The following is a 25,945-nucleotide window of genomic DNA, read 5'->3' on the forward strand; positions in this document are numbered from 1 at the left end:
GAAGACGCTCGCAGAATTTGTCATTTCATTTAGCCAAGCTAGTTTCTCGATAAAAGCTAAGACAAATGATACTTTTGGTTGGAATAATAGCTTTGATAGGCAAACCCATGTATTACACAAGTTTTCGAGAAATGTTTGTCAGTTTATATAACCTGATATGTGATTGTGGCATTGTGTAATCAAATCAAAATGAAACCGCTACACTTACAATTGGCGACAAAAATGGTCGTTTCGCACTGGTGGGATATAATATATCGCTCGGATATTTGAGGGACACATATAGATTACTTCATAGAAAGTGCGACGTACGGATTTTTATTCCAAGTTGCAAAACTTCGGAAAACGAACGAGTGAGCGTAGCGAACGCAAGCCGCTTTTGTTTTGTTTCCTTTGCCGGCCTTCCTCAATTCCTTCCGCTTCGCAACCAGTGTTTCTCTAGTTTTCCTAAATTCCTGTCCATCTATGATGGTTGTTGGATATCCTTTTCTCCGTAAATAGCGGTCGAAGCTGGAAATAAACGATCTTAAAGTTTTTGGTTCGCATTCTCCTCCGTCCTTTTTTTTTCACCTCCACGATGAACGTACACAGTATTTCATCGAGCACTTTCGCTTCAATATTTTCAAGTTCTTTATCTATTTCTTTTGCTCTCAAAAACTCTTTGCGCAAGGAAACGTCTCTGTTCGTTTTGCTCAGAGTATTTTTGTTTGCTTGTTCCTCGATAAATTCAGCTAATGGCAATTGCAGAGGAACAAATCGTGAAGCCGAAGCCATGTTTTCAAATCACAGACTTATGGCGCCGGATTGGCGGGCTCTGTTTTCTCAACCGTCTCTGAAGCCATTTGATTGCTATGCTCTGATTGGCTAAGTGGTTGGACTCCGCAGACGCTGAGTGGTTATATTTTGCACGTGTGAGAAAAGCTATACGAGAAGCTGATTGGACGTATCACTTTTTTCACATGTGAAATATAGAAATACCAAATTCTATTTACAGCGTTTATCACCTAAAATTCTCACTTTACATATAATAAAAAGACTTTTTACATACATTTAACACAGAGTTGAACTTTTTTAAGTAAATTAACCTTGATAATGCTCGCAACATGGCGGGACCATAACATGTCAATCAATTAGCGTGAGTGTCTTGTTTTCAACACGCTCTCACAATTTGCCCTTTCAATTACTAAAGCTACATTTTCGGTAAAAGCTAGGGTTAAATAATACTTTTAGCGATAATAATGGTTTTGATAGGTAAATCCATGTACCAGTTCGATTTTTTTGCCCACGAATCTGGCCAAAATTGAACGTCACTCAATACTTCCGCGAGGCATGATTTTGGAAATTCCATAAGAAATTCAGGATCGAAATTTATTGAGCCCTAACAGCTCTAAATCGCCGTTAAAGGATGATACTTTAATGGCATGTTTCAATTTTTCCTGGTACGTTTTTCCGTTTTGGTTTGGTAACTTTCGATAAAAGTGTTATATCAGGACCAATTTTGGACGCTGTGAGAGGAAATTACTAAACCTCGTTTCGACAAGAAAATAAAAATCCAAACAACTTCAAAGTTCAATTTTTGTAACAAGTTAGCAAAGCTCTTTATTATGGCAAAGTTTGAGAAAATCAAATATCACGTGACATTCTTTGGTTGATGACGTCACATAACTTGTTTTTAAAAATGGGGAACATTTATACTCCAAAATTTTGAAAACGTTTGGCATTAAAATGTTTAGTACTAACTGTGCCTACCTAATTCCGCCTTTTAAGGTAGTACTCTTCATTTATCTTTTAAGATATTTGGACATTTATCATGTCACGTGACCTATTTTTCTTAATTGACCGTTACTCTTAGCATGTGGACAAAAAAAAGGCGGGATGATAAAGTCCTTGGTACTAGCTAGGGTCATTGAGTAAGCAAAAAACAAGATTAATATATGTAGCTTTCTGTACCCCATTTTTGAGTAAAGATTTTAACCTTTACAAGTCATTTTCGGGTCACGTGACTAGAATCTGATACAGCAAATTTTGGAAAATTAATAAAACTGTTTGCCAAGTTTCACAGAGATTGGACAATACTTTCCCTCCAAATCAAAATATGCATAATAATTAGGCTGGTCAAGCCTTAATACCCTTGAGTACGACCGTATCAGTGAGCAAAGTTCAACATTAGTCCCCAAGGCAACTCAGTGAAAAGATACTGGGGTTAACTAAAGATTACTAATTTGTCTTAGGCTAGTTGCACACAATTCAGCGAAGGAATTGTCCCTTACCTTCTTTGTCCACTGTCCCCGCTCCTTGTAGTCCCTGAACAGCTTGCCGTCATCACTGTACTGCAGTTTGTATTTGGTTACCCAGTTGTTAATAGCACTTCCTCCTTTGGTGGCTACATCTGTTACTACAGTGTAATGATCACCTAGATCAAGCTGCAGCCATTGATTGTCGTTGTCCGTATCTGGTGACCATCCCACCGTGTTTGAATCTGAGTCAAAGTTTAATATGGCCTCAATGGCGGCCTGATTGGCATCCTTTTGTGAAGAGGCACTAATTTGAACGACAGAGATGGCACCGTCTGTAACGACACAGATATAACGTTCTGAAGTCAATTTTAAGAGTTAGAGAAAAACAGGTTAATTTAGAAAATGTCAACGGAAAGGGTTGAACACAATTACTTCATACTAACATCATAGATTGGTTTGGTATACTTATCAATAAGTTAGTAAAGTTGTCTATTGTTTGTCTTTTTTGTTGATGTTGTCAATAATTCGTTCGTTAAGTTGAGTGGCATTTGTTCTAAGTTAGTAACCAGCTTTCCAGAGTGAGTCATTGGTACTAATTTGTACCATGGGCAATAGGAAACATGGGTTTCGACTAAATAAATACTACATTTGTCTGAAGTATAGTTGAATTACTCACAATGAAGTAGTCTTTAGTCTTTTCTGGTCGTTTCTCCCCATTTATTTCTTGTAGAATAGCCCTGATTAACAAGTAACAACGCACCGTTTGACTCAAAACAAATTTGGCCTGCATAACAAATTCGTCAGCATTCGTTACAGTCTTGGTAACCGTGCGTCCTACTCAAATCCCAGGCGCGGCCGCTAAGCGCGCTAGCGTTTACTCATAACTAGGAACCAAACTCGATCAATCCTGCGAACCTCGTAAGAAGAAACTATGCTATCTTCATATTAGGAAGCAAAGGGTGCCCGCTCCTGAGGGTTTAAAAAGCCGCTAGAAGTCTGGTAACGAAGAGGTGTCGGACAATGTTCGAGAGAAAACTGGAAACAAAAGTTGCTACTAGTTCAAAATATGTAGTTAGCTGAAAGCTGTTTCACCGGAATATTTTGTTGTTTGTCTTTAATACGTTGCCATGGAACCACAAACTAACTTCATTCCAGGTTTGGAAAAAAATACCATCGTTTAAAATACGTTTACTCCAGTTGAGCACTTGAAAGACGTTTTTAAAAGTGTTGGATTTGTTGATGTTTTTTTGTTTGTATATTTTTAATATAGCGATTGATGCTATAAATATCTGTATCTCTTTAAGTTTATTCAAGTGCAAGTAATTTAACTGCCGTAACAGAACTGCAACAAATTTCATACGATGTTGAAGCCATCCGAAGAAGCTGGAGCTGGCGCTCGCTCAAGCTGGGAGGAGCGGACTGCAATACGTCAAGTAACGTTTGTAAAAATCCTAAATAAAATGTTATTAATGCAACTTTTTGCTTCGTTAATCTACTTCTTGACCTTCTTCTGTTTATCTGACTTAGAAAAATTGTCAGTTATTTTAATATACAGTTTTCAATTGGCCAACAGCAATCCAATAAACTAAGCATATTTCAAAGCCCAGATATATCAGTTCAGTCATATATTTCGAAATTGTTTTCGACTCCTTCCATGTGGGGAGAGTAATCTTTTTGTCACATTTTGCAACTAGCAAGGGGCGGACGGAGTTTGCAGTGCTCTTACCGCGTGCAGACGAGTTTAAAAGACGATGTCTATTGTATTTTCGGTTCAGTGATTTGGCCAGTAGCTCTAATCTCCTAGCAACGGTTAAATCGTTTTCCACCCAGTCACTTTTTAGTGTTAACGCTCTCGCGCTTAGCGGCCGCGCCGGGGTTTCAGTAACATGGCACGGTTACTAAGACTTAACGAATGCATGCTGGCGATATAGAATGTTAGGGCTATTCTACTTGACATACATGGGGAGAAACGAACAGAAAAGACAAAAATAATTCAACTTTATTTGAAATAAATGTAATCTTTATTTAGTCGAAACCCATGTTTCCTATTGCCCATATTTGTACTGTAGGTAATGCACTTGGCAGCGTCTCAGTGGATTCTGTGGTTTTCGTTTGTAAATGATTTGATCAATGGGATTGTTGATATCACCATTTCTAGTTGCTCCTTAGGACAGGAAGAGGAAAGACCCTGTTGTGCCACTACAAAGTAAAGGCAACGAACATGTATAAGTCTCGACGTCTGACAAACACTGAAGAAAACGAGCTGTGGGAAAGCAGAAAGCTTAGAAAGGGAAATCCACAAGTCCTGGTACAAACGGTTTGGCGGCTTGTAACTCAATATTTTGGCCTCCGAGGTCGTTAAGAGTATAACAGCATGACCGACCAGGAGATTTTCAAGTCAACTCGGACGAAAATAACATGAAGTACGCTGAATTCATTGAGACGCCGACTAAAACACGTCAGTCTGGATTGCCTGCAATTAAAGCTACGAGGCACTCTTCCAAAGATGTTTGCAACTGGAGATGGCAGGTGCCCCGTTGCAATCTTCACAGAGTCTATTTGGTGCGGTGTCGTCCTCCTGTATTTAGCACAACCGGTCCACTCTATCTCTTCTGCGTAAAAGCTCCATCTTCACAAGTTTGGTACAAGCGGCAGCCGATGGGAGTCAACAAACTTGACCAGATAATGAAGTCAATCATCAAAGATACGTAACTTGAACAGGCGTCAAAGACCTTTTCTAACCACAGAGCCAGGAAAACAGTTTTTAAAAGTTGAAGGCTGTCGGCGCCGAGAGAAGTTCTTCTATAAAAGTGACGGGCAGTATGAGCTGAATCAACGTGAAGTTAAAATGAATGTTCGTTTTCCCAGAGACGTGGGAGAAGTATGGTAACACCAAATCCGCACCGTGGAAATGTACTTCCCGCAATCCTCCAGCGCCAAATACAGCTGGTCGATAAATGTCAGAAGATTTTCCTTTGTAAAGCGATGGCGATAGCTCTCAGTCTCCTCTTGACAGCCGTCTCTCGAATGAGCCGCAGTCCCTCACACCCTTGACGCCTCACAATCAAGAGGAAGGAAATTCTACTCCCCTCCCCCCCCCCCAAAAAAAGGGGGGGAGGAGTGTGCAGTGTTTTTTCAGTAACAGAGTTAATTAGGTAATTTGGCCACTGTAAATACATTGGAATGCTGACGTTTCTAGTGTTAGCCCCTCTTTAAAGAAGAATCCTTAGTTGTTCGCTCTGACGAAGGGCTAAGGCTCAAACAACAGCAGCCTCTTTACGGTCGCCAATTACCTTACCTTCGTAAACAGTGTCACTGTGGCACAGATGCGGCTTGGTACCCATTCCAGAAACTGGGAAGATCAAAATAAGATTACGAGCCTACACTGCAAATTCACCCCATTTTCATATTCCCTTTCTGATGTATACTTGTAAACACTCACAAAAGGTAAATCGCGATTCAAACTTACTTGGCTGGGCCTCGTGATAAGTCGTCATTCTAGCAGTCACCTTTCTTTGCCAATAAAAATAAGAACCAAGTTAATTGAGATATGGATGTCACACCTATATTCTATATTCTTAGTTTAATGCTTGCTACAAAGGAGCGGGGAGATAGGGAAGAATGGTCACAAATTTGTTACCAACCAATAATATCCCAATGGTATATTGAATCGGTTAACACTCGTTCCCTTCTCTCAAACTGACCTAGGACATTAACTTAATATTACTTTAAGTGAAACTCATTTCAAACATAAAAGAGAAAGAAGGAAAAAACAGAATAGTAAGCCTCGGACGCGAGCCGTTAGCTTCATTTCTCCTATCCATAACCACTACACCAACGAGGAACAGCTGCCGAGGATTGTAACTTTTTTAAGTACTTAGATAGAGTTACCGATTACTGACAATTAAACGAAAACTAACCGTTTCGAATCAGTGCTTAACCCTAATAATGTAGTTCGCGGTGGTAAGGCCCAAAATCACTCTCATGTTCCTTGCCTAGCTGCACGGAGCTCTATTCACTCAATTCTCTGACTAATAAAAGGAGTTACGTTTCCGTGTCATCAGTACTATGACGATAAAGAATACGACGTTGTGTAAACCTCGTAAGGTGTCCAAAGTCAGTTTGAGATACGGAAGCGATTGTTGGCCTATTATTTTTTATCAAACAATGTGACGTATCATGTTTTCTTGCTCCTATTTCATTTCGTGGAATGTTTATCGTCGCAAGTTTCAAAGTTATAACTCGGTTTTGCACAGAAAAGAAGTATACCTGATTTTTTTTTTTTTTTTTTTTTTGAAGGGGGGGGGGGGGCAGTTTGTATTTTCCAACTACAACTGGAGAATTACGTCTTCCATATCGAATATTTTAATGTGTTTCTTTTTGAATTATTTATTTGTGAAGTTTAAATGCTCAGCTCAGCCCCAGTAGCATCATCATCATCATCATTACAAGTGAACCAGCTAAGAGCATGCAATATATAATTTAATTTTCATAATGCGAAGAATAAAAATATTGACTGGGGCAGATCAATGTATTTGATCTGTCTGGTTGATAATGTACATGTACGTATGTTGCAATAGTCAATACGTACACGTACATTTTAGGCATTGTAGGGGAAAAAAGCTAAAATAAATGCACTTATCATTAAGTGATGTTCATACAGCATGACTGATGTGTTCAGCCTGTCAGTAAAAGCCTGTAATGGGCCTTCATTGAATTTAAGGCAGTTCATGTATAGTGAGCTCAGTTGAAATAGAGTTTAGTTTCAAAATAATTCTTGTTTCAGATAGGCTGCAACTTAAAGGGAGAGTTTCACGGTTCGGTGCATGTGCGAGCGATAACGTAAGCGCTGTCAAGCCAATTGTTTTGGGACCAATTAGAAGCGAGTACACAACACCGGCGGGATACGGCGGGCAAGTCTTATAACTTGCTGGCATAAAAATAAAACTGACCGGCCAGTGTAATAAAAAAATAATAGATGTGAAAAGAACGATAAAGCATTATATATTTCTGCAGTATAGACAGTGTATAGCCAATCAGAGCATTTTGTTAGTGGCATTTTATACTGATTTGCAAAGGAATAAATATATGGTTCATTGTGGCGGTTTGGAGCAATTTTTTTTACTAGAGATAATTGTAATGAAGCATCAAGATGGAGCACGGAAAGGGGTAGCGGGAATAGTAGTGACAGGTATTTGCGAATGACGTGAATTGTTCAGATTCCCCCCCCCCCCCCCCCAAAAAAAAAAAAAAAAAGACTGATATGATTTTTTGACATAAAATTGATAACCTAGCATTATTATTTTAATATTTAAAAATATTTTATCTGGAGTGACAGTCACGACGATCGAAATAAAGAAAAAAAAATGACCTACCACACACGCTTAGTAGATACAATTATACATCGACCATGTTGTCTGCTGGGTGATTCTCTGAACAATCCTTAAAAAAAAAGCCGTCATATAAATATTTCATTTACAAGCTTCGGATTTTTTCCCCCAGCAGCGGTGATGCATTAGTTAGGCAGTGCGGTCTCGTTACTTTCAACTCAGTTTATCATTCGAAACAGTTCAGTTTAAAGGAACAAAGCAATGTTCAAAGCAATTTCGATATAACGCTGCGGCAATAGCAAGCGGGTAAAAGACCAGCCCTACCTGCAACCTGTTCTGTACACTCGATCAGAAGAGAGAAAAAACTCATCGAAATCAGTGACGAACGTCGTTGTTTGTGAAAATTGTACTGCGATATCAGTCACAAGTGTTTGATTATGTGGTACGTGCGTGATGCCACCGGGTTGGATCAAAGATAGGCACAAATCATTTGCATCATAATCACAAATTTGTTAGCGTTAGTTGAGTTACAGTTGGGACGTGAGCCAATTAGCCTCTCAAGAATGTTTGAGGTGACAAAATCACGTGAACAGAGGGTGCGCCATTGCAATAAAGTTTTCACTATTTAAACGGATAAAGAGGTACCAAATTTCACATATTCTGCTTAGAAATAGGCTAAGGGTCCTAGGTCCTAAGGCTATGGACTACACAACCTGCCAGTATTCGGCTTTACACTTAAGATTCGTTCAATTCTTGTCTACCTGACTGTCAGCTTAAGTTTTACATGTTGCATGAACTAAATCTTGCGCGACGTAGCCCTTAATTATATTCTTACTTGATAATAAAACGGTATCAAAATCTATCATTGACTCGTTTAATTTACGTCTGAGCCTTGAAAGCCAGAACAACGTATATAAAAACTCAAGGACAGACTACATATTTCAGTAAGGGGCCAGGCCCTGTTCTTGTACGGTGGTCATGACCGGCAAAATACTAATTGACGTTCAAGAAATACGGTTATCAAGAAATACCAGTTCTCCCTAACATCGCCTTAACAGCCAAACGCAGCTCGATATTACCGTTTCAAACATTCAAGTTGGGCTTAACTTTTGTTGAACGTAAATGCTTCGAACGGTCTGTGATCTGTGGAACGGCTATTTTAAAAATATTAGGTTTTAAGCCTCGTTGCTCTGAGGCGTAGGGGCAGCAGGCGTTTAAGTATACGTTTTTTAAAATCTCATAAAATCTTACAACGTGACTGAATATACTTTGGCATTGCCAGGACGATAGCATCTTCCTGCTAACGAGAAAGTATAAAGAACATTCGAAAGGCGTTAGTCAGACACACTGATCTCTTCAATTTCTTAGTTCTATCGCGTGTAACAATTACGCTTTCTGTTTCAAGGGGCTCTTCACTATTATGAGTAGTAATAAGTCATACCCGGTATTGTTTCAGACGTTTGCTCGATCGCTCGAGCATAATTTCTTCTAATAATCTCAATAATCTGTTACTCCAAACAGACTGACACCTTGTGTTTTTTTTTAGATCACTGTGTGGAGATAGCTGAAAAAACGACTTTGAGGGCGTGTGATCTCAACTGAATTAAACGGAACAAGCTTGGATAGGAATAGCGGAAGCTGCAAGGTTCGGGTGTGATTTAACGCTACAAAGTGACCGTAACTATTTTTACGGTAATGTTAGTATAAATTTTGGTTAGACCGCTAAGTGCTACTCTACACGAGTAACCAAACTTTGATCTTTCCAAATGACTTGCTTAAGCACAACACCCATCAAACAGTGGTACATAGAGATGTAGAGCCAATATCACTGTCGTTATTATCATACCTCTAGAAACCACAAATTGGCCATAATTTATCAAGGTACGGTGACAAGGAAATAACACGCAAATTCAACGAAAATGTTTCTGTTTCTAACAGCCGCAATTGCTCTTCGTCTAATTAAAAAGCCTCGCTGATCCAAACTCAATATCAGTATGAGTGACAATAAAGCAAAGGTATCTGACTTGTATGGAACAAGGTGAAGGGAGTTCGCAAAAACACCTTGTTTTTCCTTTATACAAATCAGTTGAAACATGTTTTTCATTTGATTGTTAAAGCGCAAGAGCGTGCCGAGTGAACGACATAAACAGGAACATTCAATTAGTCGTTCAAGCGAGACTTACGGCCTTATAAAGATTGTCAAGTAGATTTGCGTGTGCACTCGTCTAATCTTCAGTTGATGCCTTCGCTTTGTGGAGAACTCAGCCAATAAACCGTAAGACAAAATATTTGACTTTTTTTATGCCATTACAGCTGATACTGAAAGTATGAACTTCATAGAAAATGGATGTTAGGAAAAAGGCATTTCATTTGCTGTTTTAGTGGCAAACCTTTCACGGCAATTCTAAAACTCAAAGAACAAATTTGTGTTAGCATTATGAAAGTGAAAGGTCCAAAATAAATTGACCGTAATAATTCTTACTTTTGGTTAAAATTTTGCGTTGGTCATTGGTAAAACATTTTCGTGTTTCGGGCTATTCTATACAAACTTTGATCTTCCTATGAATGACCTGCCTATACACAACGGCCATCAAACAGCGGAACATAAAGATGTATGGCTAATATCATTGTTGTTATTATGATACCTGTAGAAACCACAAATTAGCCATAATCAGTACTAGGACGGGGTACTAGGTACCGTGACAAGTGAACATGTTTCTGTTTCTATAAAGAGCCGCAATTGCTTTTCGTCTAAACGCATCGCTGATATACATCAAATCAAATTCAAAGTTTATGAGTGACAATAAAGAAAAGGTATCTGACTTGTATGGAACAAGCGCAGGCCGTTCGTAAAAACACCTTGTTTTTCCTTTATACAAATTGAAGCATGTTTTTCATTTGATTGTTAAAGTGCAAGAGCGCGCCCAATGAACGACGTAAAGAGGAAGATTCAATTAGTCGTTCAAGCGAGACTTAAGACTTTATAAAGATTGTCAAGTAGATCTGCGTGTGCACTCGTTTAATCTTCAGTCGATGCCTCGCTTTGATCAACTCGTGGAGAACTCAGCCAATAAACCGTAAGACAAAACATTTGACTTTTGTTTATGCCATTACAGCTGATACTGAAAGTAGTTAGAGAGAACCCCTAATCTTGCACGGTATTGGCGTTAATAATTTACGCTAACTTATGAGATGACAATAATTCAGTTTAATTTAAGATGATGGCCAAGACTACCACGAACAACGTAACCTGCGATCAGAGTCTATTTCGTTTCCGTAACGTTCCTTTCTAGGTACGTGATCCTTATTATCATACTTTTGAAAACCACTAATTGGCTAAACATTTACAAAGGACGCAGACTGATTATGATCCAAAGCAAATCTATTTGATTAATTCGAACCGCGGCAATTGCTTTTCATCTTTGCAGCATCAAACTCAATACAACCTTTATTTCTAATTAAAGGAAAGTTATCTGAACTGAAACATTTTATCGTTATAAACTTCCCAGCATGCAGCTGCATGGTAAATGATGTAAACAGGAAGATTCAATAAGTGGCCCACGAGGCCAAGACCTTGACGTTTTCACTGTCAAGCACCCTGAGAAAAGACTGTTATCTGTGAATAAATATTTTAATTTTTGTCCCTGGCAATGGAGCCTTACCCAGCGTCTTCTTCGTTAATCGAAGACAGTGTTGTGCCATTTCTTTTTTAATCAATGCTGATACGCAAGAGTAATTGAAAAGAGTAATTTGGGATTGTTAGTGTAATGCATCGAGAAAACATCAATAATAAAATAAAAGCTTTTGTTTCAAACTCAAAGGGTAAAGAGTTCTTTCGGAAAAGTTTCCATACTCATAAGCTTGACTGTTTTGAAAGGTAAGGTTTTTTTAGTTTGGCTGTCGTGAGCTTGAATGTTAAGTCACTGTCGCAAATGAATATGACAAAAACTTTAAAATCCACTGCGTTGGATATGAGATGGTAGATAGCCAGTGAGCCGTAAAGTGTTGAGTTAGCTATTGTCATCGTACATCCAACAAGCACGAAAGGAATAAGTGTTTTATTAAAAAAAAAAACAAGAAACATTACTAAAAAAAATAGAAAGAAACATTACGAAAGCTTGCTGATTGTATCTTGCGAGAAAAATCAGAGGACTCCTATTTCTCGGGCATGGTATAACGGCTGATATCACAAGACTACTATCAGCCAACAAAACTCTGGAACTGCATTGGCCAATGGCTGAGTTTTTCACAATCTTATTTATTTATTCATTCATTCATTTCTTTCTTTATTTTTATTATTATTCCAAGATTATGGGCAATATTTTTTGGCGGTGAGGCAGCTCGACCAAGCCCCTATAAAACGGAAGTTGGTAAAGAACCCATGGCCAGCTCCACCTGCAAGAAGATTGGTGTCGTGCCAGGCGGGGAGAACGAGGCTAAAGCACATGTCGATCGGAACCCCATGCAAAACTGCTGCACATTGAAAGGCGGTCAGGTGACACAATGGAGTCTATCGTCCCCGAGTTCTGAGTCGAACAAGGTGAAGCTCATGACTGCTGATAGTGCTACAACCTTCTATTACCACGTTGATCTTAAGCTTGACTGAGACTTGTTGTATTTCAATACCATGAACTCGTGTGTGTACTGAAAGCCTATGTTTTAAACTGCCCAGTAGAAGATACTGAGAAGCGTGCCTGATGACAATATAGACCACTATTTTAATAAGCATCAAAGCTGGAAGATAAACAAAAACTATAGGAAATGTTTACGAATTGGACTTGTGTAGTTTTCTGTAGTGTCATGCAGAGTTAGTCCTTGATCAAAAGGAAGATTCAATAAGCTAGTCATCAAATTGAGACTATGGTCTCGTTGGTGTAATAATTGTCAAGTAGAGTGCGTAATCTTAACATACCATAACATAACATAACATAACATACCATAACATAACATAACATAACATAACATAACATAACATTTTTTTAGACACGATGGGTAGCTAGCTTGTGTGTTGCTCCAACTCTTCTTCCTGATCACTCTCCTGTGCTGTTAACATACAAATAAAAATGTATTCCACGATATTGTCTCAGTTTAATCAACTTATTAATGACTCAGCGAAATAAGCGTATTCGAGAGAAAGAGCCCTTGAGCTAACCCGTTGCGTTAAACAATTAGTAATTTACTCGATCTCATGACCTGTGCTATAGGTCCCTTCTATTTGTTTTTACAGTTATATCAGAAGTATAGGTGGACTTAACACTGACAACGATGTGGCCAGAAAAATACTAAAGGTAAACTTAGGACAAGTATCCGAGTGAAAATAGTCTGTTGAGACAGCCTTTAATGACATTTACATTTACAAAACTAAGAAAAATATTTGCAATCTATTTACCCACTCACACGGACTTTACATTGGAGACCTTTAAATTCTAGTAAGAAGAGAAATATCCAAAGAAACTTCATTTTACTCTTTATAAGCGAAGAACTTGACGCAGTTGTTTTGAACTGATAATAATAGCTAAGCTCTTGTTCGATTCCATAAATACGAGACCACCTGAATACGAGCACTACACCGTTCTCACAAAACCTCGTAGAAAAATGACGACAGTTATCTCGTTTTCCCGCCAAAATGACACTGTGGTTCACCCGCGCGCGCTCTGTTTCAACTTGTAAAATTAAAAATCTAAATGTCGCTATTAACCATTTTTTCAGCCCGGAAACTCTGCATTTACATATTTTTATGTAAATGATAAAGCTCAGTTTGTAAAGCAAAACTCGAAAGCTTTGTGGGCGCGCGAAATTATTTCCAAAGCTAAAATCACTTTCATATTGTTATAGAACATTCTTGAAAACCATCCATGTGATTAAAGAAGAATCGATATTTTCCATCCCAGTTTGACAAGTGCTTCACTAACTTGAGCGATCAATGCCATCATTCTTTCTAATAACAGACAATAAAATATACGAGAAATAACGAACGTCGAATCATCTTTTGTTATTTTCTGCAAAACAAAATCAGCAGGATCTAGCAATATTTCCAAGTTGTTTTTAATAAAAATAATTTTTCCACTTTTGCTTAGCTTAAGTTGTTGGATATGGTATAATAATAGCCAACTCCGTCGGCGCTATGTACTTCCTCGGCTTCCGCGCAAGTCAACGCCCAAAAGATCGTGGGATATTTGCTAAGTGGATCCTTTGCATGAACTCTACAGAAAATAGCTGTTAGGAAACAGGCAATTCATTTGTTATTTTAGTGGCAAACCTTTCACGCCAGTGCTATAAACTCAAAGAACAAACTTGTGTTATCATGCACTATGAAATGTTAAGGATTCTGTGAAAGTTCTAAAGTAAATTGACCGTCATAATTCTTACACTTGGAATAAATTTTGCATTGGTCATTGGTAAAACACTGTCATGTTTTGGGCTTCTCTACACGAGTAACCAAACTTTGATCTTTCCAAATGACCTGCCTATGCACAGCAGCTATCAAACAGCGGAACATGCAGATGAAGGGCCAATATCACTGTTGTTATTATCATACCTCCACAAACCACAAATTGGCCATAACTTACTAGGTACAGTGACAAGTGAATATCATGCAAACTCAACGAAAATGTTATATGGACTGTCACTTTTTGAATTTTCTTTGCTTTGACGTAAAAATTTAAGCCTTGATAAAGGAGGCTCGCAGCAGTTTTTCTGGACTTAGGGTGGACGTTTTGAAATTACAATCTCGCACAGGAGATAAACTTCAATCTCCTTCATGCTACATCATCATTTCAACATATAATCAAAGTTAATTTTTTCATCAGTTTCCAAGCAGTAACGATTACCATAGCAACGGTAGCCCATAGCCTCTCATTTAGATCTTTGTCGATTATCTCGAAATCTAGCCAGACACTTTATGACGAAACTCTCAGGATTTAAACTACTCAATCTAAACAACTTGTAGGCGAAATTAGAAAAAAAATGTAAGAGCGTTTTCAAGTAAAAATGAATCACTTTTCACGCGCTGATTTTGTTAATTCCCGCATTTTTCACCAATATCTCTGGCAAAATAAAACTTGACACTTTTTGGGGGGTTACAAGGTATTTGCTCATAGCAAAACATTCTAAATGTATATTGAGCTCCATGGGTGGCTCTGATTTTAAAATATGTATGTTTGAAAGCATTTAAAACATTTAAAGGTTGTCTCTCCCAACGTCTGATGACGCCAGTTTATAAGTTATCATGGATAACCAGCAATTTTCCTCCATATATATAGTCCATGTTTTTAACAAAAACCAACATGTGACCGAAAAAAGTTCATTTTTAGCGTTCTGTGCACCCTTCTTGATCCTTCATGGTTGTAAAATCCACGCGCTAGCCACAAGGACACACTAAATGTCTTCCAGGTTTGTTGACCATAAGTGGAAATTTGATTTTGTTTTACGCAAGAAACGACAGTGAACTTAATCAACTGAAACTGTCTCCAGATACAACAATCAAAAATGTCTCAGGAGGACATATCTTTTCACCAAATGAAAGTTTGTCGCTACACACCATTTGAAAACAATTTTCCTCATATGTAGCTAGTTTTTAAGCCCTAACATTGATCAGAATGAAAGTTCTCCTTGTAATATAAATGCTTTTTTATAACCCTGAGGTTAGCTCCGGATTTTTTCCCCCCGCGGCGGTGATGTATTAGTTAGAAAGTGCAGTCTCGTTACTTTCAACTCAGTTTATCATTCGGAACAGTTGTTTAAAGGAAAATGACAACAAAGCAATTCTCGATATTAAGCTGCGGCAATAGCAAGCGGGGGAAAGACCTACCTGCAACCTGTTCTTTACACTCGATCAGAAGAGAGAAGAACTCATCGAAATCAGTGACGAACGTTGTTGTTTGTGTAAATTGTACCAATTATCTGTCACAGTTGCTTGATTATGTGGTACGTGTGTGATGCCACAGGGGTTGGATCATTTGCATCATAACCGCAAAACTTTTAGGGTTTTTTGAGTTACAGTTTGGACGTGACCCAATTCAATTAGCCTCTCAAGAATGTTTGAAGTGACAAGACGTTTGCTCGATCGCTCGAACATAATTTTTCTAATTATCTCAATACATGTAGTATGTTACAGAAACAGACTGACACCTTGTGTTCTGTTAGATCACTGTAAAGAGACAGCTAAAAAAACAACGTTGAGGGGCTGTGATCTCAACTGAATTAAACGGAACAAGCTTTGAAAGTAATAGCAGAAACTACAAAGTTGGCTGGGGTGTGATTTAGCAGTATAAAGTGACCGTAATAACTTTTACGGTAACGTTATTATAAATTTTGGTTAGACACTCAGTGCTGCTTTGCACGAGTAACCAAAATTTAATTTTTTAAAATGACCTGCCTACGCACAACACCCATCAAACAACGGAACATGCAGATGAAGGGCCAATATCACTGTTGTTATTATCATACCTCTAGAAACCACAAATTGGCCATAACTTACTAGGTACAGTGACAAGTGAATATCACGCAAACTCAACGAAAATGTTATATGGACTGTCACTTTTTGAATTTTCTTTGCTTTGACGTAAAAATTTAAGCCTTGATAAAGGAGGCTCGCAGCAGTTTTTCTGGACTTAGGGTGGACGTTTTGAAATTACAATCTCGCACAGGAGATAAACTTCAATCTCCTTCATGCTACATCATCATTTCAACATATAATCAAAGTTAATTTTTTCATCAGTTTCCAAGCAGTAACGATTACCATAGCAACGGTAGCCCATAGCCTCTCATTTAGATCTTTGTCGATTATCTCGAAATCTAGCCAGACACTTTATGACGAAACTCTCAGGATTTAAACTACTCAATCTAAACAACTTGTAGGCGAAATTAGAAAAAAAATGTAAGAGCGTTTTCAAGTAAAAATGAATCACTTTTCACGCGCTGATTTTGTTAATTCCCGCATTTTTCACCAATATCTCTGGCAAAATAAAACTTGACACTTTTTGGGGGGTTACAAGGTATTTGCTCATAGCAAAACATTCTAAATGTATATTGAGCTCCATGGGTGGCTCTGATTTTAAAATATGTATGTTTGAAAGCATTTAAAACATTTAAAGGTTGTCTCTCCCAACGTCTGATGACGCCAGTTTATAAGTTATCATGGATAACCAGCAATTTTCCTCCATATATATAGTCCATGTTTTTAACAAAAACCAACATGTGACCGAAAAAAGTTCATTTTTAGCGTTCTGTGCACCCTTCTTGATCCTTCATGGTTGTAAAATCCACGCGCTAGCCACAAGGACACACTAAATGTCTTCCAGGTTTGTTGACCATAAGTGGAAATTTGATTTTGTTTTACGCAAGAAACGACAGTGAACTTAATCAACTGAAACTGTCTCCAGATACAACAATCAAAAATGTCTCAGGAGGACATATCTTTTCACCAAATGAAAGTTTGTCGCTACACACCATTTGAAAACAATTTTCCTCATATGTAGCTAGTTTTTAAGCCCTAACATTGATCAGAATGAAAGTTCTCCTTGTAATATAAATGCTTTTTTATAACCCTGAGGTTAGCTCCGGATTTTTTCCCCCCGCGGCGGGGATGTATTAGTTAGAAAGTGCAGTCTCGTTACTTTCAACTCAGTTTATCATTCGGAACAGTTGTTTAAAGGAAAATGACAACAAAGCAATTCTCGATATTAAGCTGCGGCAATAGCAAGCGGGGGAAAGACCTACCTGCAACCTGTTCTTTACACTCGATCAGAAGAGAGAAGAACTCATCGAAATCAGTGACGAACGTTGTTGTTTGTGTAAATTGTACCAATTATCTGTCACAGTTGCTTGATTATGTGGTACGTGTGTGATGCCACAGGGGTTGGATCATTTGCATCATAACCGCAAAACTTTTAGGGTTTTTTGAGTTACAGTTTGGACGTGACCCAATTCAATTAGCCTCTCAAGAATGTTTGAAGTGACAAGACGTTTGCTCGATCGCTCGAACATAATTTTTCTAATTATCTCAATACATGTAGTATGTTACAGAAACAGACTGACACCTTGTGTTCTGTTAGATCACTGTAAAGAGACAGCTAAAAAAACAACGTTGAGGGGCTGTGATCTCAACTGAATTAAACGGAACAAGCTTTGAAAGTAATAGCAGAAACTACAAAGTTGGCTGGGGTGTGATTTAGCAGTATAAAGTGACCGTAATAACTTTTACGGTAACGTTATTATAAATTTTGGTTAGACACTCAGTGCTGCTTTGCACGAGTAACCAAAATTTAATTTTTTAAAATGACCTGCCTACGCACAACACCCATCAAACAACGGAACATGCAGATGAAGGGCCAATATCACTGTTGTTATTATCATACCTCTACAAACCACAAATTGGCCATAATTTACTAAGGTACGGTGACAAGGGAATAACACGCAAATTTAACGAAAATGTTTCTGTTTCTAACAGCCGCAATTGCTCTTCGTCTAAATACATCACTGATGCATAAAAAAAGACAAATTCCGTCTTTATGAGTGATAATAAAGCAAAGGTATCTGTGTGGAGAAAGGTTAAGGATTCGTAAAACACATTTTTCCTCTGGAAAACGTGAAACATTTTATTCATTTATTAACGTGTACGAGCGCGTTCCAAGTGAGCGACATAAACAGGAAGATTCAATTAGTCGTTCAAGCGAGATTACTTAAAGATCATGGTTAAGTGGATAGTAAAGGGACTCTAACAGATCAAACACGTAGGAAATGAACACGCAATCTTGTTATGAATAGTCTTGGTTCCCTTCATAAAAAATATCAACAACAATCTCTAAGTTTTAAGCTCATACGTGGAATAAAAGTGTGCGAGTCTCTGCTTATGAATTCTGGATACTATATCTGCGTGAAAAATATTACAAATCAAAATATCTAGTCTTCAGTTGATGCCTGTTTACCTGCATGATGACACAGCGAACAAAGCGTTTCCGCAAGAAAGAGCAAGTTAACGTACAAAACTGAGTTCGTGGGATATTTGCTAAGCAGATCATCCATGTGAACTCCATAGAAAATGGATGTTAGGAAAAAGGCATTTCATTTGCTGTTTTCGTGGCAAACCTTTCACGGCAATTCTAAAACTCAAAGAACAAATTTGTGTTAGCGCTGTGAAATGTTAAGGATTCAGTGAAAGGTCCAAAATAAATTGACCGTAACAATTCTTAATTTTGGTATAAATTTTGCATTGGTCATTGGTAAAACACTGTCGTGTTTCGGGCTTCTCTACACGAGCAACCAAACTTTCATCTTTGTATGAATGACCTGCCTATGCACAAGAGCTATGAAACAGCGGAACATACAGATGTAGGGCCAATATCATTGTTGTTATTATCATGCCTGTAGAAACCACAAATTAGCCATAATTTACTAGGTACCGCGACAAGTGAAAATGTTTCTCTTTCTATAAAACGCCGCAATTGCTGTTCGTCTAAACGCATCGCTAATGTACATCAAATCAAATTCAAAGTTTATGATTGACAATAAAGCAAAGGTATCTGACTTGCATGGAACCAGCGCAGGCCGTTCGCAAAAACACCTTGTTTTTCCTTTATACAAATTGAAACATGTTATTCATTTGATTGTTAAAGCCCAAGAGCGCGCCCAGTGAACGACGTAAACAGGAAGACTCAATTAGTCGTTCAAGCGAGACTTACAGCCTTGTAAAGATTGCCAAGTAGATCTGCTTGTGCACTCGTTTAATCTTTAGTTGATGCCTGTTTGATCAACTCGTGGAGGACTCAGTCAACAAAACGTAAGAGAAAACATTTGACCTTTTATGCAAATGAAAGTAGTTAGAGAGAACCACTAATCTTGCACGGTGTTGGCATTAGTAACTTACGCTAACTTTCGAGATGAAAATAATTAAGTTTAACTTGATCGCCAGGACTGCCGCGAACAACGTAACCTGCGATCGGAGTCTTTTTCGTTTCCCTAGCCTTGCCTTGCTTTCAGTTCCTCGTTCCGGCCGTGGTGGTAAGGGGGAAGGGGGGGAGGGGTGGTAGAGATACGTGATCCTATCAGAGGAGCGAGACCTACAAAATTTTGGTGTTATTTGAGAGCATAAAACTAAAAGTAAATCTTCTCAGTGTATAACCTTCGTTTCTAGCGCTACTCTAAGTTTCTAAGACTGCGTTCACACTTGAGGGAATTAAGTTCAATTTGAACAACTTTAGACGAAACAAGTTTTTCTTAAACGTGTTCTCAAAAAAATTGTTCCCACTGGAAGTCTTGTCAATATTTGAGCCGGCAGTTCACTTCTGCTGGTTTAGACTTAACACAACAGAATCATTCTGAAAAGCTATTATTTGAAGTCAGAGGGAACATAACTTAAAGGCAATTAAAGAAACTAGAACGGAACTGAGTGTTTACTTTAACTTTTGCTGCCACCGGCGCCTTGTGCAATGGTTTGTAAAACACGCAGATGAAAGTTTTCTCGTTTCTGATCCTGTTCTGCTTCGAACCGCCGTCTTTTCACTTCTTGCTCGGCTTCTTGTTTACGTCTACGTTCTTCAGACTCCAGGAATCGTCTCTCGGACTCTTGCTGAATTTCAACAAATTTCTCCATGAAACTTTCCATTTTTTCAGCAGATGTTGACTTTGGCTGATCTCTTTTCTTGCCTGCTTTGTTCTGAATTCTTTTCAGAGGTAGGTAGGGTAGGTGCATCGTCGTCCTCGCAGCGACGTTTTCCGCAGTGACAGCCTCACACAAAAATCTCTCGTCATCCAAGCCGTCGACACTTGACAACACAGATTCGCTTTCCAGTGCATCCGTGTTGTCACTACTGCTTGACGATCCACCCGTAACTGACGACAGTGTTGACAATGGATTTATACTTGGTTTGCGACCTAGCACTTTATCTATTTCCTCATAGAAGGGAAAAGAGATTTTTCCTTGACCCGAGGTATTGTTCACTGTTTTAACCTTCTTGTATTTCTGCTGCAAGTTGTGCATCCTGGTCTTGTATTGGTCACCGCTTCGACTGTAACCGCTTTCTTGAAGTTTTATGGCTATGCCTTCCCAAATGTTTTTCTTACGACCCATGGATGCGAGCTGGCTGGCGTTGAATATCTTCTTCTGCCCAAAGATCGATGAGTGTTTTCGTCTCAACAAAGCCCCAGTTTTGTGTTTTCCCAGCGACCAAAGAAACGCCACTGTCCGCCATCTTAAAGTTGTTTACAAAAACCACGATCGAAACTACCTCGCGAGTTGGTTATTGTAAGTATGTTTCGTCTAGTTTCGCGGGTTCAGTCATCAAGTATGAACGATTGTTTTAGTCAAACATGTTTCAAACGTGATCAATTTAAACATCATTCGGCCTAGTGTGAATGTGGTCTTAACTTTGATCATTGCAAAATGATTTGCTTATGGGCGCGAATCATCAAACAGCGGAAAATGCAGATGTAGGGCCAATATCTGTTGTTGTTATTATCACACTTTTGGAAACCATGCACTTATTGACTACTAAGGACGCAGAGACTGCAATTGCTTTTCATCTATGCAACATCAAATTCGTTCCAATTGATACATTTTTTCGTTAACTTTTATCATGCAGCCGATAAAGTGTTTTTTCAGAAGACGTTTTACCCAGTTTGAAAAGCAAAACTTTGCAGTTAACTTAACTCGCCACCATGACTTAAACTACCTCGCCACAAGGATCAAATCAAACAAAATAGGAGCACTCACTTACTAAAGAAATCAGCTCGCAGTTGTAGTTGTTTTCAGTCTGGTGCGAGATCCTTTACTACAGTTGATTAGCAATAAGAAATGTAAAATTGACGAATATGGATCCACGCTTTGTGATTCATTTATCATATCAAAGCCGTTGGAAAAGCCGTTGGAAAAACATCTATAAGAGCCCTGGCATGTTAGCATAAGCAAATGACTCTTACGACAATAACTATAGCTCGGCAAAACGTTTAGGTTTGAAAGTGGCGCCGAAAGGGTGCCTTGGTTTACAAATAACACACACTATGGTATTTCGTTTGATCAGATTTTGTTCAGCGAAAAGAAAAACAAATAGGCCTCGGCTTACGAGCTTCATAAAGAAATTGTGGGAAGCGTTTGTCGACGTGACTTGAAAGTACTGGCTTCGGGTGTATTTTTCAGAACACCGAACGCCGAGTCCGCATGTAATTATTATTAAGTCTATTGTCTGCCATAACTGTTTTATTAAAAAAAAAAAAACCAAGAAACATTACTAAAAAAAATAGAAAGAAACATTACGGAAGCTTGCTGATTATATCTTGCGAGAAAAATCAGAAGACTCCTATTTCTCGGGCATGGTATAACGGCTGATATCACAAGAATACTATTAGCCAACTTAACTCTGGAACAGCATTGGCCAATGGCTGAGTTTTTCACAATGTTATTTATTTATTCATTCACTCATTCATTCATTTCTTTCTTTATTTTTATTATTATTCCAAGATTATGGGCGATATTTTTGGCGGTGAGCCACTAGCTCTACTACGCCCCTTTAAAACGACAGTTGGTGAAGAACCCATGCCCAGCTCTACCTGTAAGAAGATTGGTGTCGTGCCAGGCGGGGAGAACGAAGCTAAAGCACATGTCGATCGGAACCCCATGCAAAACTGCTGCAAATTGAAGGTCAGGTGACACAATGGAGTCTATCGTCCCCGAGTTCTGAGTCGAACAAGGTGAAGCTCATGACTGCTGATAGTGCTACAACCTTCTATTACCACGTTGATCTTAAGCTTGACTGAGACTTGTTGTATTTCAATACCATGAACTCGTGTGTGTACTGAAAGCCTATGTTTTAAACTGCTCAGTAGAAGATACTGAGAAGCGTGCCTGATGACAATATAGACCACTATTTTAATAAGCATCAAAGCTGGAAGATAAACAAAAACTATAGGAAATGTTTACGAATTGGACTTGTGTAGTTTTCTGTAGTGTCATGCAGAGTTAGTCCTTGATCAAAAGGAAGATTCAATAAGCTAGTCATCAAATTGAGACTATGGTCTCGTTGGTGTAATAATTGTCAAGTAGAGTGCGTAATCTTAACATACCATAACATAACATAACATAACATAACATAACATAACATACCATAACATAACATTTTTTTAGACACGATGGATACCTAGCTTGTGTGTTGCTCCAACTCTTCTTCCTGATCACTCTCCTGTGCTGTTAACATACAAATAAAAATGTATTCCACGATATTGTCTCAGTTTAATCAACTTATTAATGACTCAGCGAAATAAGCGTATTCGAGAGAAAGAGCCCTTGAGCTAACCCGTTGCGTTAAACAATTAGTAATTTACTCGATCTCATGACCTGTGCTATAGGTCCCTTCTATTTGTTTTTACAGTTATATCAGAAGTATAGGTGGACTTAACACTGACAACGATGTGGCCAGAAAAATACTAAAGGTAAACTTAGGACAAGTATCCGAGTGAAAATAGTCTGTTGAGACAGCCTTTAATGACATTTACATTTACAAAACTAAGAAAAATATTTGCAATCTATTTACCCACTCACACGGACTTTACATTGGAGACCTTTAAATTCTAGTAAGAAGAGAGATATCCAAAGAAACTTCATTTTACTCTTTATAAGCGAAGAACTTGACGTAGTTGTTTTGAACTGATAATAATAGCTAAGCTCTTGTTCGATTCCATAAATACGAGACCACCTGAATACGAGCACTACGCCGTTCTCACAAAACCTCGTAGAAAAATGACGACAGTTATCTCGTTTTCCCGCCAAAATGACACTGTGGTTCACCCGCGCGCGCTCTGTTTCAACTTGTAAAATTAAAAATCTAAATGTCGCTATTAACCATTTTTTCAGCCCGGAAACTCTGCATTTACATATTTTTATTTAAATGATAAAGCTCAGTTTGTAAAGCGAAACTCGGTTTTACATAAACTTCATCTTTTCAGTATTGCAAAAAGCTTGCCTTGGCCAATCGCAGCTTTACGTGTAGGTTTGGATCATTTGCAGGTTTTTATTCGAAAGCTTTGTGGGCGCGCGAAATTATTTCCAAAGCTAAAATTACTTTCATATTTCATTTTCAAATTGTTATAGAACATTCTTGAAAACCATCCATGTGATTAAAGAAGAATCGATATTTTCCATCCCAGTTTGACAAGTGCTTCACTAACTTGAGCGATCAATGCCATCATTCTTTCTAATAACAGACAATAAAATACATGTATACGAGAAATAACGAACGTCGAATCATCTTTTGTTATTTTCTACAAAACAAAATCAGCAGGATCTAGCAATATTTCCAAGTTGTTTTTAATAAAAATAATTTTTCCACTTTTGCTTAGCTTAAATTGTTGGATATGGTATAATCATAGCCAACTCCGTCGGCGCTATGTACTTCCTCGCCTTCCAGCGCAAGTCAACGCCCGAAAGATCGTGGGATATTTGCTAAGTGGATCCTCCGCATGAAATCTACAGAAAATAGCTGTTAGGAAACAGGCAATTCATTTGTTATTTTAGTGGCAAACCTTTCACGCCAATGCTATAAACTCAAAGAACAAACTTGTGTTAGCATGCACTATGAAATGTTAAGGATTCTGTGGAAGTTCTAAAATAAATTGACCGTCATAATTCTTACACTTGGAATAAATTTTGCATTGGTCATTGGTAAAACACTGTCATGTTTTGGGCTTCTCTACACGAGTAACCAAACTTTGATCTTTCCAAACGACCTGCCTACGCACAACAGCCATCAAACAGCGGAACATGCAGATGAAGGGCCAATATCACTGTTGTTATTATCATACCTCTACAAACCACAAATTGGCCATAATTTACTAAGGTACGGTGACAAGAGAATATCATGCAAACTCAACCAATTGAAAATGTTTCTGCTTCTAACCGCCGCAATTGCTCTTCGTCTAAATACATCACTGATGCATAAAAAAAGACAAATCCAGTCTTTATAACTAATAATAAAGCAAAGGTATCTGTGTGGAGAAAGGTCAGTTAAGGATTCGTAAAACACACTTTTCTTCTGGAAAACGTGAAACATTTTATTCATTTATTAACGTGTACGAGCGCGCTCCAAGTGAGCGACATAAACAGGAAGATTCAATTAGTCGTTCAAGCGAGATTACTTAAAGATCATGGTTAAGTGGATAGTAAAGGGACTCTAACAGATCAAACACGTAGGAAATGAACACGCAATCTTGTTATGAATAGTCTTGGTTCCCTTCATAAAAAATATCAACAACAATCTCTAAGTTTTAAGCTCATACGTGGAATAAAAGTGTGCGAGTCTCTGCTTATGAATTCTGGATACTATATCTGCGTGAAAAATATTACAAATCAAAATATCTAGTCTTCAGTTGATGCCTGTTTACCTGCATGATGACACAGCGAACAAAGCGTTTCCGCAAGAAAGAGCAAGTTAACGTACAAAACTGAGTTCGTGGGATATTTGCTAAGCAGATCATCCATGTGAACTCCATAGAAAATGGATGTTAGGAAAAAGGCATTTCATTTGCTGTTTTCGTGGCAAACCTTTCACGGCAATTCTAAAACTCAAAGAACAAATTTGTGTTAGCGCTGTGAAATGTTAAGGATTCAGTGAAAGGTCCAAAATAAATTGACCGTAACAATTCTTAATTTTGGTATAAATTTTGCATTGGTCATTGGTAAAACACTGTCGTGTTTCGGGCTTCTCTACACGAGCAACCAAACTTTCATCTTTGTATGAATGACCTGCCTATGCACAAGAGCTATGAAACAGCGGAACATACAGATGTAGGGCCAATATCATTGTTGTTATTATCATGCCTGTAGAAACCACAAATTAGCCATAATTTACTAGGTACCGCGACAAGTGAAAATGTTTCTCTTTCTATAAAACGCCGCAATTGCTGTTCGTCTAAACGCATCGCTAATGTACATCAAATCAAATTCAAAGTTTATGATTGACAATAAAGCAAAGGTATCTGACTTGCATGGAACCAGCGCAGGCCGTTCGCAAAAACACCTTGTTTTTCCTTTATACAAATTGAAACATGTTATTCATTTGATTGTTAAAGCCCAAGAGCGCGCCCAGTGAACGACGTAAACAGGAAGACTCAATTAGTCGTTCAAGCGAGACTTACAGCCTTGTAAAGATTGCCAAGTAGATCTGCTTGTGCACTCGTTTAATCTTTAGTTGATGCCTGTTTGATCAACTCGTGGAGGACTCAGTCAACAAAACGTAAGAGAAAACATTTGACCTTTTATGCAAATGAAAGTAGTTAGAGAGAACCACTAATCTTGCACGGTGTTGGCATTAGTAACTTACGCTAACTTTCGAGATGAAAATAATTAAGTTTAACTTGATCGCCAGGACTGCCGCGAACAACGTAACCTGCGAT

The 25,945-nt window shown here is 38.3% G+C and overlaps 2 protein-coding genes and 1 long non-coding RNA gene across 8 annotated transcripts in view; 2 read left to right on the forward strand and 1 right to left on the reverse strand.

Annotated features, from left to right (window-relative positions):
- Window positions 1–15,757, reverse strand: part of LOC146482396 (uncharacterized) — a 65,600-nt gene extending 49,843 nt beyond the window's left edge. Inside the window, exons 1-4 of one of the 6 annotated variants that reach the window (XM_085107241.1) lie at window positions 15,375–15,757; window positions 7,610–7,676; window positions 5,704–5,747; window positions 2,268–2,566 (exon numbers count right to left, since the gene is read on the reverse strand). In XM_085107241.1, coding sequence (XP_084963367.1) covers window positions 2,268–2,566; window positions 5,704–5,731 — 327 coding nt within the window. In that variant the 5' untranslated portion in view covers window positions 5,732–5,747; window positions 7,610–7,676; window positions 15,375–15,757. Of the gene's footprint in view, window positions 1–2,267; window positions 2,567–5,703; window positions 5,748–7,609; window positions 7,677–7,879; window positions 8,017–15,374 lie in introns of those variants that run through there. The other 5 variants (XM_085107244.1, XM_085107240.1, XM_085107243.1 and 2 more) reach the window with 5 other exon arrangements.
- Window positions 9,792–12,640, forward strand: LOC146482397 (uncharacterized). Its single transcript, XM_085107254.1, has 2 exons — window positions 9,792–10,641; window positions 11,873–12,640. Exons 1-2 carry the CDS (start codon window positions 10,598–10,600, stop codon window positions 12,168–12,170), a joined length of 342 nt encoding a protein of 113 aa, XP_084963380.1. The 5' UTR covers window positions 9,792–10,597; the 3' UTR covers window positions 12,171–12,640.
- A 2,188-nt stretch (window positions 15,758–17,945) lies between the features above and the next one.
- LOC146482398 (uncharacterized) lies at window positions 17,946–22,775 on the forward strand. Its single transcript, XR_014864130.1, has 2 exons — window positions 17,946–19,343; window positions 22,020–22,775. It is a non-coding gene; the product is annotated as an uncharacterized LOC146482398 (long non-coding RNA).
- The last annotated feature ends 3,170 nt before the right edge of the window (window positions 22,776–25,945 follow it).

The sequence above is a fragment of the Pavona decussata genome, unplaced genomic scaffold (assembly GCF_977016875.1).
Source record: "Pavona decussata unplaced genomic scaffold, jaPavDecu1.1 SCAFFOLD_46, whole genome shotgun sequence".
In the NCBI taxonomy this organism is placed as follows: domain Eukaryota; kingdom Metazoa; phylum Cnidaria; class Anthozoa; order Scleractinia; family Agariciidae; genus Pavona; species Pavona decussata.

Bases quoted from the DNA above. Each gene is read 5' to 3' on its own strand.
- LOC146482397 (XM_085107254.1), top strand. From the start codon at position 10,598: ATGCCTCGCTTTGATCAACTCGTGGAGAACTCAGCCAATAAACC. The intron at 10,642-11,872 runs GTAAGACAAAAC...TATTATTCCAAG, and splicing joins GAGAACTCAGCCAATAAACC to ATTATGGGCAATATTTTTTG.